This window comes from Toxotes jaculatrix, chromosome 7 (genome assembly GCF_017976425.1).
Source record: "Toxotes jaculatrix isolate fToxJac2 chromosome 7, fToxJac2.pri, whole genome shotgun sequence".
Classification (NCBI taxonomy): Eukaryota; Metazoa; Chordata; class Actinopteri; family Toxotidae; genus Toxotes; species Toxotes jaculatrix.
In genome coordinates, this window is record NC_054400.1 from 26,332,724 (window position 1) to 26,344,437 (window position 11,714).

The 11,714-nt window shown below is 40.2% G+C and overlaps 1 protein-coding gene across 2 annotated transcripts; it reads left to right on the forward strand.

Moving 5' to 3' along the window:
- The first annotated feature begins 918 nt into the window (after positions 1 to 918).
- Positions 919 to 11,477, forward strand: oclnb (occludin b). 2 transcript variants are annotated; one of them, XM_041042740.1, is made up of 9 exons: positions 919 to 1,057; positions 2,504 to 2,580; positions 5,004 to 5,685; positions 6,281 to 6,445; positions 8,104 to 8,219; positions 8,738 to 8,842; positions 9,613 to 9,784; positions 10,516 to 10,557; positions 10,676 to 11,477. In XM_041042740.1, exons 2-9 carry the CDS (start codon positions 2,531 to 2,533, stop codon positions 10,772 to 10,774), a joined length of 1,431 nt encoding a protein of 476 aa, XP_040898674.1. In that variant the 5' UTR covers positions 919 to 1,057; positions 2,504 to 2,530; the 3' UTR covers positions 10,775 to 11,477. The 2 variants fall into 2 exon arrangements, with proteins under 2 accessions (XP_040898674.1, XP_040898673.1); XM_041042739.1 differs by lacking the exon at positions 919 to 1,057 and adding an exon at positions 1,580 to 1,659.
- Positions 11,478 to 11,714: the final 237 nt, after the last annotated feature.

Below are 11,714 nucleotides of genomic sequence, written 5' to 3' on the forward strand. Positions count from 1 at the left end.
AGTAGCAGTGGTAGTGGAGGTAAAATAATCCTTCAGGAAGACTCCAAGAGGTTTTCTTAGTACTGACGGTGTTCCTCCCCTCTCTGATGACTGGTAAGTTCTGGAAAATACAGACAAATCTTAGTGTAAAAATAGTCAAATTCAGGGGACACTAGATATCCAAAATGACTAGGATGAACTGGTGTTCATGTACAAGTTCCATTTCTACCTCCAAGTAAAAAAAAAAAGGAAAAAAAAGCCTTTGTCACCCTCCTAAAATAGCTGCTGTAGTGGCTCTGCTGGTGCGCAGCCTGGAGGACTGGTTTTTATCAACTGTTTTCCCGGGATCAGGTTTTGCAGCACTGGAGAGGTTTTGCTCAGTAGGAAGGCTGGGTCAGCATGGCGGCCTTTCAGGCCTCAGGTTAACTTAGTAAATGTCTCAGTACTAAAACAAAGGTGCTTTTTTTTTTTTTTTAAAGAGTTAAATGAACAAATAAGTATTCTGGACAATTTATCACTCTCAAATTAAGCATTTACTTACATTGTAAAATAAACCAAATTTTAAAATTAATTTTAAATTAGTAAGCAGGATTTCTAACAGTCTGTACAGCTGTTTTCATGTCAATTAAAAACATAAAGTTGATGGTACTGGGGAAATGAAATCAAAATACTGGCACATAAGCTCTGTTTCACAATTCATTCTGAATTTGATACAAATTCTGCAAGTTACAATTTTGTCCTTTCCAATTTAATGCGATCTTTTCCTACATCTAAACCTCTGAGCTGACATAATATTTCACCTGAGACTTCTGAGACTCAGGGTGTGGAGTGCAGGTAATCCAGTCCCTGGAACAGTAAACGGCTCTTCTGCCTTTTCCTTGTATTTGTTTAAAAAGCTGCGCGGAGAGCGGACAGGTTAGTCCTGTGTGACCTGAGGAGGAGACCACGTGATAAGCATACACCTGTATGCGCGTCTTTTTGTAGTCGGTGTGCGCGCGGACGTGATGTATGTTGTTTTGCGTTCGTCGCATCAGCGTCGCTGTTGTTACCATCGGGATCAGACGGTTCATCAGACAAGGTGGGTCAGTTTAAAACATTTTCAGCGAAATATGAGGTCGAAATGTATTATGAGATGAATAAACAGTTATTTACACGTTAAGGTTTTTAAAGTGGGTGAAGAAATCGTGTGTTAACGACATTCATGGCAAAATATCTCAAGTTTAATTACGCCATTTTAAAATGTAGCCTCGAATTCGCTTCTTTTTTTTCTGGGGTTGTTGAGCGGTTGGTTTAATTTTGCCTAACATGTTACTTATTGTTTGTTTACAATGTGTACTTATTTTTCTTTGTCTTTTCAGCTTTACTGTAATAACAGCCTAAAATTATATTTTTTCAAAGGCTTACTATAAAACCCAAATCACTGATGTTTTCTTTTATTTATATTTAGTCTGTTTTCCTGTTCTGTGAAATCCCTTCTGAAAATCTAAATGTCTCGGGAATGTAAATAGAAACTGTCATATCAACTAGTGAAGTGATATAACCTGAGGGAGTCAGTTTGTGTGCCAGTAGATCTCCACCCACATGCCGCTGCTTTGTTTCACTACAAACAAAGCTTGAGTCCGAGCAGTAGTCTTGTCTCTTCTGTTGGTTAGATAGCCGGACAGCAGCTCACTGAGGACGGTGAGTGTTTGAGGATTTGTTGTGATTAAAGCGAGTTATCTATCATTCTCTATTTGAAATGTGTATGGGATACTTTACTAATTTACTTCCCACTCCTAAATATAATACTTAAACAAATCATGACCTGCTTAACACAAGTGTCGTGTTTTACGCACGTAATGTTTTCCTGTACCCTCCAGGCAGCCGCAGATTTTCATTTATGTCACTGTGTCCGGGTGTGGAACATTTATTCTTGTTTGGTATTGACAAAAATGTGTAAATAATACAGAGAATCAAAAACTGCTGAGCACTGAGAGGTGGCTCTGAAAATTGGTTCTGAACGTCTTGCTCATGACAGTGTTTAAAATATAATTTGATAAATTTAACTTCTTTTGTTACTTTGTTATTTTCTCTTATTTTGGTATCAGGGCCAGTACATACATAATAATACTAAACCTCACATTTCAGTACACAAACCCATGTGCACTTCTAAGTGCTGAATAATAATAAAATAAGTCTGTAGCAATTGTACCAAAACACTGATGCATTATCTCATTCAATCAGTTTCTGTGTACATTTGTTTTTAAAGTGAGTTAATGTAGGGCTGCGTGAAAGGCAGGGATTTGGAACATGGCACTAATGTAAATTCAACTTGATGTGTGGTCAGTGGTCTGAAAATAAGCGTCAGATACAACTGTATTAAGTTTGGTGGGAAAGCTGATGGGTGACATGAAGGATGGCCGCTGAGGAGAGATAGTTGATCTGACAGTTACACTGATAGTTAACCTTACACAGAAGGCACTTTTGGATGTTTTTGCAAAATTAATAGTTTTGTGTTTTTTTTTTTTTTGTTTTTTTTTTTTAGCAGGGTGAGTGCTCACTGGATTTCAGAATGCCAAGGAAATCCACCCCCCCTCCGTACCAGCCAAATGGCAGCAAGCAGTAAGTTGACCTACATCTGTCCCTCATCGTCACTGCACCACAACCCTCATGTCTCAGTCTCACACATGTACAGACGTGGACAAAATTGTTGGTACCGCTCTTTTAATGAAAGAAAAACCCACAATGGTCACTGAAATAACTTAAAACTGACAAAAGTAATAATAAATAAAAATTTACTGAAAATGAATGAATGTAATGCAGACATTGCTTTTGTGTTGTTGTTCAACATAATAATTTTAAAAAACAAACTAATGAAACAGGCCTGGACAAAAATGATGGTACCCTGAGAAAAGATTGAAAATAATTTGACCATAGGTACATGTTAACGTAAGGTGTGTCCTCTAATTAGCACCACAGGTGTCGTCAAACTTGTAATCAGTCAGTCTACCTATTTAAAGGGAGACAATTAGTCACTGTGCTGTTTGGTGACATGGTGTGTACCACTCATAACATGGACCACAGAAAGCGAAAGAGAGAGTTGTCTCAGGAGATAAGAAAGAAAATCATAGACAAGCTTGTTAAAGGTAAAGGCTATAAGACCATCTCCAAGCAGCTTGATGTTCCTGTGACCACAGTTGCACATATTATTCAGAAGTTTAAGGTCCACGGGACTGTAGCCAACCTCCCTGGACGTGGCCGCAAGAGGAAAATTAATGACCATTTGAAGAGACGGATAATTCGAATGGTAACTAAAGAGTCCAGAACAACTTCCAAAGACATTAAAGGTGAACTCAAAGGTTAAGGTACATCAGTGTCAGATCGCACCATCTGTCGCTGTTTGAGTCAAAGTGGACTTCATGGGAGATGGCCAAAGAGGACACCACTGCTGAAACTGCATAAAAAAGTGAGACTGGAATTTGCCACAATGCATATTGACAAACCACAAAGCTTCTGGGAGAATGTCATTTGGACACATGAGACAAAACTGGAGCTTTTTGTCAAGGCACATCAGCTCTATGTTCACAGACGCAAAAGTGAAGCATACCAAGAAAAGAGCACTGTCCCTACTGTGAAACATGGAGGAGGCTCGGTTATGTTCTGGGGCTGCTTTGCTGCATCTGGCACAGGGTGTCTTGAATCTGTACAATGAAATCTCAAGAATATCAAGGCATTCTGGAGTGAAATGTGCTGCCTGGTGTCAGAAAGCTTGGTCTCAGTCGCAGATCATGGGTCTTCCAACAGAATAAGGACCCAAAACACACAGCTAAAAACACCCAAGAATGGCTAAGAGCAAAACATTGGACTGTTCTGAAGTGGCCTTCTATGAGTCCTGATCTAAATCCTACTGAACATCTGTGGAAGGAGCTGAAACATGCAGTCTGGAGAAGGCAAACCTGAGACAGCTGGAGTTTGGGGTTTGCTCATGAAGAATGGGCCAAAATACCTGTTGACAGGTGCAGAAGTCTCATTGACAGTTACAGAAATCGTTTGATTGCAGTGATTACCTCAAAAGGTTGTGCAACAAAATATTAAGTTAAGGGTACATCATTTTTGTCCAGGCCTGTTTCATTAGTTTGTTTTTTAAAATTATTATGTTTAACAACAACACAGAAGCAATGTCTGCATTACATTCATTTTCAGTACATTTTTATTTATTATTATTTTTGTCAGTTTCAAGTTATTTCAGTGACCATTGTGGGTTTTTCTTTCATTAAAAGAGGGGTACCAACAATTTTGTCCAGTTGTGTATATAAAGTCAGTCCTTAGATATATCTGCACTTTTGATTGATTGATCGAGCTGGCTGAAGCAATGTTTAACCTTGGTGGAGCATTTTTACGTTTCAGTGCACTTACATCTGAAGCAGATGAAGGTTCCAATATCAACAGCTGCTTAAAGGATCAGTTTAACGTTTTGAGAAATTCACCTCTTTTCTAGCTTAGCCACGCAGAGAGATCAGTCATCAGATCTCCTTAGGTTTTGTACCAATCTCATCTCTTAAAAGTTACTTCAAAAATGTATACAACTAAACTGCAAAAGCACATACTTTCATAATTAAAATAATTATTAGCTAATATAATAATATTCCTGAATGGGACTTTAGTTATATGTTGTTCCTTGTTTATGTAACAAGTGTGAAAATAGAAAGGAAACGTTTGACATTTTGGTTGCGGTTGCGACATCTCTTAAGACCTGCCCTGTCCTTTCCAAGTGGGGCTTAAGGCAAAAAGAGGATTTACAGAATCAGTCAAAAGTAGATAACCCCAAAATGGAAGTTTTCATGATCAGTAAGACATGTATAATTCGTTGACTATGTCTGTATGTCAGCTTTGTCCAGTATCTCTGGCATAGCTGGGGTTTTTTAATATTACTTGGTGTGTTTGCCATGCCTTATGTGAAGTGCAGCATCAGCCAGGAGGTTACAGATCACTCTGTTAAGTTACAACACACACTGACCACACTCCCCTCTCCTCTTCTGTTGCAGCCATAGCAGCAGACACAGGCACAGTGAGCCCATGTCCAATCCAGCCTTTTCCTACTACCCAGGAGAGAGGATGCTGCACTTCTATCGCTGGACTTCACCACCGGGTGTGATGAAGATATTGTGTATCATCATCATCGTCATGTGCGTGGCTGTGTTTGCCTGTGTGGCCTCCACGCTGGCCTGGGACTACGACATGAGCCTCATGGGTCTGGGAGGTGGATCTGCCTTGATGCCAGGCTATGGCGGCTCATACGGTGGCTCATACGGCGGCTCATACGGTGGCTCATATGGCGGCTCATATGGAGGCGGCATTGGCGGTTCTTACAGCTATGGAGAAACACAAATGGATCCTAGAGCTGGCAAAGGCTTCATCATTGCCATTTCGGCCATTACCTTCATAGCTGTGCTCATCATATTTGTGCTGGTTGTTTCGAGGCAAAATACTGCCCGCTCATCAAAGTTCTACCTAGCAGCCACCATCATCTGTGCCATCTTAGCGTTTCTGATGATCATTGCCACTATTGTGTACCTGGTGTCAGTGAACCCAACAGCTCAGTCCACAGGGTCCATGTACTACAGCCAGATCCGCCAGCTGTGTGCCCAGTACCAGACACAGACCCAGGCTCAGGGCATCTTCCTCAACCAGTACCTTTACCACTACTGTGTGGTGGAGCCCCAAGAGGTGTGATAATCTTTGTTTTTGGAGGCTGTGGTGGTAATTTCTTGAAAATCCCTAAAACAAGAGTAATTGTGTTAGACACAGGTGGCAGTATCTCAGCCTGTTATCTAATATTCTTCTTCTTGTTTTGAGAAGAATCATTTATGGAGACTGAATGTTAGCTTAAATGATTTGTTCAGATAGATGTTTTTTTTTTGCAGTGCAACTAATTATCTAACACAAGTATTTTACAGTTTCATGCAAGGTGTAACCCAACCCCAAAAATCTTTAATGAAGCAGGTCTGGGCAACTGTAATGGCTTAAAAGACCATATCAGTGTTTCAGCCGCATTTATTTCGTATTACTTGTGCTTTCATTGCAAACCATTTATTAAGCTATTATGCAGAGTTTTACTGTAGGTTTTTGGTGAATGCTGAATTTCATGGAAAAACTGTAGGTAATCCATAACACTGGACAGCATGTCTCTGTAGCTGACCCAGTGTTGATAAGTCTGAGTCTTGTGTTTGCTCCCACCTTCACCAGACCTCCATGGTGTTAAGTATCCATGTTGGTGGATGTAATTTCACCCCACTAACATTAAGTCTTGTGCTTCCCACAGGCCATAGCTATTGTCCTGGGCTTCCTGGTGTTTGTTGCCCTCATCATCCTGCTGGTGTTTGCGGTCAAGACTCGCTCCCAGATCAGGCGCTGGGGCCATGACCGCATTCTCTGGGAGGAAGTGAAGGTCGTCAGTGATGGTCTACCCAACAGTGTCGGGGAGTGGGTGAGTGTGTGTGGCAGCATCTGAGTGGCATGTTTCCATAAGAGCAAAAGCCTGGATCCACTAAATACACATGTATTCAAGAAACTAAGATTAAACTAAGGACATCAGGTCAGTTCAACAACACCTTTAAACTTACTGAACTAAGTCAAACACAATACTTTTCTTAGTGTTAGTACTTCATGTACTTTTTAAAGTGGGCATGGTAAATGCTCAATTGGGCAATTAACAGTCAATCCACTGAAGTTAATCTCTTGAACCCCACTCAGCCACCTCAGAGTCAGTCATTACAAACCCTTGCTGGTGGTGGTAGTGCTGGGGGCAGGAGGTTGAGCTGTATACTGTTGTGGACTTGTAACGGACCTGTAACAGATAATGAATTACTGCATTATATTGTGGCACATTGTTAAAGAAAATTCAGCAATTACATTATGTATTAGTTAACACAGATGACAATTGATAAAAGTCTGTGTGTGTTTGTCTGCGTGCGTGTGTGCGTGCGTTTGTTGTATGGATACACAGTGTGAGGACTAGTTTCGGTTTGAAACCACTGAAGTGAGGACATTTTAGCCAGTCCTCACTTTCTGACACACCTTCATATGGCTTTTATGTTGGGTTTTAGATTCAGGTTAGGATAAGGGGCTAGGAAATGCTTTATGTCAGTGAGTGTCCTCACAAAGATAGAAGTGCGATTGTGTGTGCGTGTGTGTCAGGCGAGACATGGGGCAGGGTAGGATGGTTTCATTTGCAGTTTCTGGGTGTGGTCTGGTAAGTCACTCTTAGTTGCAGTGTGATGTGCTGTGGTGTCAGGATGATGTGTTCTGAAAATAAAAACTTACCCAACAACTGTTGAATGTACAATGAAAGCACATTGATAAAGTCTAAGTGTTCTTACATTTCTCAGTAATGTCATCGTCATGGTTTGCGTTCTTGGGACAGTGGCACAAATGAAAGTGTTAACCTGAAAACTACCTCCATTCCAACACAGTTTTCATTCCAGGTGTGTTAACTTTCCCAGAAATGCATTCAAACCTGACATTTCAGCAGTTGTACTGACTGAGAGACATTGTCACAGGCTTCCTGTTGATGGTAATGATAGTATCGGTGGTATTCAGGCATGCAGGGAGAAGTAGACGAACCGGTTGGTCCTTGTGAATGGCTCATGCGACCAGAGTGTTTATCATATGCTAAGAACAGATCGCTACGACCAAACAAGGACAAGTGTGAGGGGAGCTTTAGGGAAAACCGAAACTTTAGGCAAGAGAACAGTGGATTTAAAAAAATATCTCTTTATCTATTAATATCTAGTATTAAGGTACAGGCAGGTGTTAAATAAAAGGAAGAACCAACCTAAGGTGTGGTAGTAAGGTGTTGGGTCTCTGGCCTCTGCTGGAGGGATGAACAGCATCCTTCCAAAAGGTGTTTGGATGATGGTGGTAGAGAGCGCTATTTAACATGCTGCTCCAAAGTCTCCCAGAAATCTTCAGCTGGGTTGAGATCAGGTGACTGTGAGCATCCATGAGCCTGATGGTTGGGGGGCATTGTCATCCTGTTTCTCCACTAATTTTTCTGAATGAAAATAAAACTGCTGGTCTCAAGAAGCATGGCAGGAGCAGTAACTGAAACTGATACCAAATGTCCGTCCTTGTCTCTTGCTGCAGGTGAAAAATGTGTCTGGTGAACCAGAGGTACTGTTGAATGACTATAATGACAAAGTTGGGGGGTCCAGAGACTACCTGGACCGACTGGACCACAATAAGCCTCTTTACCTGCCAGGGTAAGCTGTGCACCACACAGTGCAACCTCACAAGAGTCTGTCATGTTTTGTACACATCCACAGTATGCTGAAGCTTTTTGAACATAAACTTTGAAAAATGGCAAAGTTATGGGCCTTGTATATTCTTTGACCACACTGAAGTGGTTAGAGACTTCATGGATAAGCAGCCCATGACTAAACAGATTTGGTATGGAGAATTGACTTTTAAAATTTAATTTAGTAGGACGGCATAGGACTTCTGTAGGACTAAATTAGATTAAATAAATCTTAATAAATCTATGTTCGCAAAACTAGCCATATAAGGTAGACTACCAGAATGGCTTCAGTGTGTCTTTGCATTGATTCTACAAGTCTCTGGACTCTGCTGGAGGGATGAACAGCATCCTTCCAAAGTTACAGACCTGTTGCCTCTGTAGATGAACTGCAGGAGGTCCAGGAGTTGGTCAGTGAGGGCTTTGAACTGTGAAGTACTGACAAGGCTGCTACAAAAATGTATAAATAAATAATTCTGTTCACAGAGACTCGGACATCAGCAGCTTTGTGGGAGGCCTGAAACCCAGGCTGAAGGACTATGACACTGGTGCAGAGTCTGGAGACGACCTGGAAGAGGAAGACTTCAGCGCGTGAGTATAAAGGAATCTGATAGTCAATGACAGTAATGATCATGAGAAAGATATTAAGCTGCTTTTTGAGTATGTTGAATGACAGTGTTTGACTGGTTGTGTTTCCATACCTTAAATCCATCTTGTGTGCACAGCCAAATGTATGTAATAGAGCAGGGGTCGGCAACCCGCAGCTCCAGAGCCGCATGTGGCTCTTTCATCCCTCTGCTGTGGCTCCACTGTGCAACACCCGCTGGCAACATTTTCAGGTTGACAGCTGACTGCACACTCCAGTGTACGCGATAAAGTGATGACGGAACACAGAAGTAGACGGCATTTTTGGTTCGCTGCAGGTGGAAAATAAAATAATGTTTAAGTTTGGATTTTTATTTCATAAATACGAGGAGGACTCAAATAGACACTGAGTATTTTATTTGAAAGTAAGCATTAACCAAGTGTCTTTTTTTCAGAGTCCAAAATGTTTTTGTTACATGCAGAAATAAAATTTCGTGTTCTCTGTAGCAGTTCACTGATTTCATAACTGCAACACACTATAGTTTTTTATCCATAGCATACAGGTAAAAAAACAAAAGAACCCAATATATACAGTGTTATCCTCATTTTAGATGTCAAAGGGTTTTGTGGCTCCGGGTGTTTTCTGTGGGAGACAGTCCAAATGGCTCTTTGAGTATTTAAGGTTGCTGACCCCTGTAATAGAGGATATTATTAGTAATGGCTAGTTGGCACATAATGAACTCCCCAGGTTAATATCATTCTGTTCTGATCTGCAGTTCGTTTCCTACCATTATGGATGAGCAAGAACGTCTGAACTACAAACGGGAGTTTGATCGGGATCACCAGGAGTACAAGACCTTGCAGGCTGAACTGGACAGCATAAACCAAGACCTGGCTGACCTGAACAGAGAGCTAGACCGACACCCTGAAGGCAGTCCACAGTTCCTGGTGAGTGTGGCAGGGCCAGTTTCAGTTTTGTCTCCTTGACCACTTGGCCAGTCCAGCCTCCTTCTCCTTGACTCCTTGCCCAGTTCAGTCCTCTTCAGAGGACTTGTCTGTGATGTTTGGGTTAGCCTTTTTTTGCTAACTGTTCTGGACCATCTACCAGAAACATATTACATTCCTTAGATTTTTTTTTTTGTTTGGATAGAGTTGAAGACAGCATTACATTACATAGTTCACCTAGTTCATCTAGCCTTTAATTGCACTGCTTGTTATTTACCTACCTCATTGTTTTTGTAATTTATGTGAAGTGGCTGCTGCAACACTGCAGCTTCTCTTTGGGATTAATACTCACCAATTATCTGTCTAAGTATTAAAGTTTATCACACTACGTTTGAGGACCATACATAGGTGTGGCTTACTATGTAGAAGGAGTTGCAGGAGACTGTTGATTATAAGACTGTTTATATGTGTTTCATATTCATTTTCATTTATACGTTTGAATTCCAGTTCTCCTGACATCAAAATATGTAAAAGTGTAAATGTATTTGGCATACATTTACACTTCTACGTATTTTCTACGTATTTTACCTCTGATTGTGGGGCCATGAAACTGGATCAAGGATCAGAAAAGGCTGAGAAATGTTTGTTTAGTGTAAAACAGTGTGAGAATATGGGATAGTGACTTCTCCTGAGTGCTCACTTCAGATCATTAATCACCATCCTTCTAATCTCAGGATGCCATGAGTGAATACACCAGACTGAAGAATCTCAAGAAGGTAAGGTATATTTCCAGCAGTGTTGGAGTTTACAGTAAATTGCAGTCCTTTGTAATTAAAGAAAAATTCAGTTTAGTGAATAAAATTAGATTTTAGATATATATTTTTTCCTCTGCAGTCCCCAGACTACCAGATTCGAAAGAGGAGGTGTAAATATCTCAGGTCCAAACTGTCACACATCAAGAAGAAGATCAGCGAATACGACCGCCGACCCTGAACCTTCAGCTCTGACCATCTTCATCTATGGAAAGTGACAAATGTGACAAATGTGCAATTTTTCACTTTTTGAGTTTATCACAAACCTATAGGTGATTACTATAATGAAAGTCTGTTTCCAGAGACAAAGTTTTTTTTTTTTCAACTATTGTCTTTGATTTACTTCTGTAAGTTTCATGAAGAACTATTTTAAAGAACAAGGAAGGTGTAAAAAGTGTATTTTTAGTTTCTCTCCTGAAGACAGAAAATGAGAGATGCAATGTTTTTGTTTCAGTGCGGGTTGAAGCAGTTATCATGCTTCTTTTATAGCGTTTTTTAAATCATGTTTGAAAGTGTCATGTACATGGACGGCACAGCTAAGACATAAGAATGTGTTTGGCATCATTAAGTCACTGACCATCCCTTGTAAATAATGTTAATTTTTAGTATTTAGGAACAATTGAAATTGTTCTATAATGAGCTTTTCTCTACTTTTATGTGCTGTTTTCTGTAAATGATGAAGTCTCTCTGCCCTTAAAGATTGTAAGTGCTCATTTTAGACCTTTTTCTTGGTAAACACAAGCAAAAGTCCAGATGTAAGTAACTGATGGCTTCTTTCCCTTTAGGTGTGCCATGAACATGTGTCTGACATTTGTCTTTTGATATAATGAATTTCATTCCTTTTTTCCATGTTATTCAAATAAACAGTTCCTCCTTCGCTCCAACAGTTCCAATCACTTTGTCAGTATATTTTTATTGGCCTGTTTCTCTGAACTGTATGTATGCAACTTGTGTGTAATCACAAAGTTACATCTCTTCATAAGAAGTTTGCTTAGAAGAAGAAAAGGATGTAAAGTTTCAGTGAAATAAAACATTAATCCTTATTGAGCTTGTTGTACTGTTTTAAAAAAAAAAAACACATTAATGTGGTTTCCACTGATAAGAACTGAAAATAAGACCTG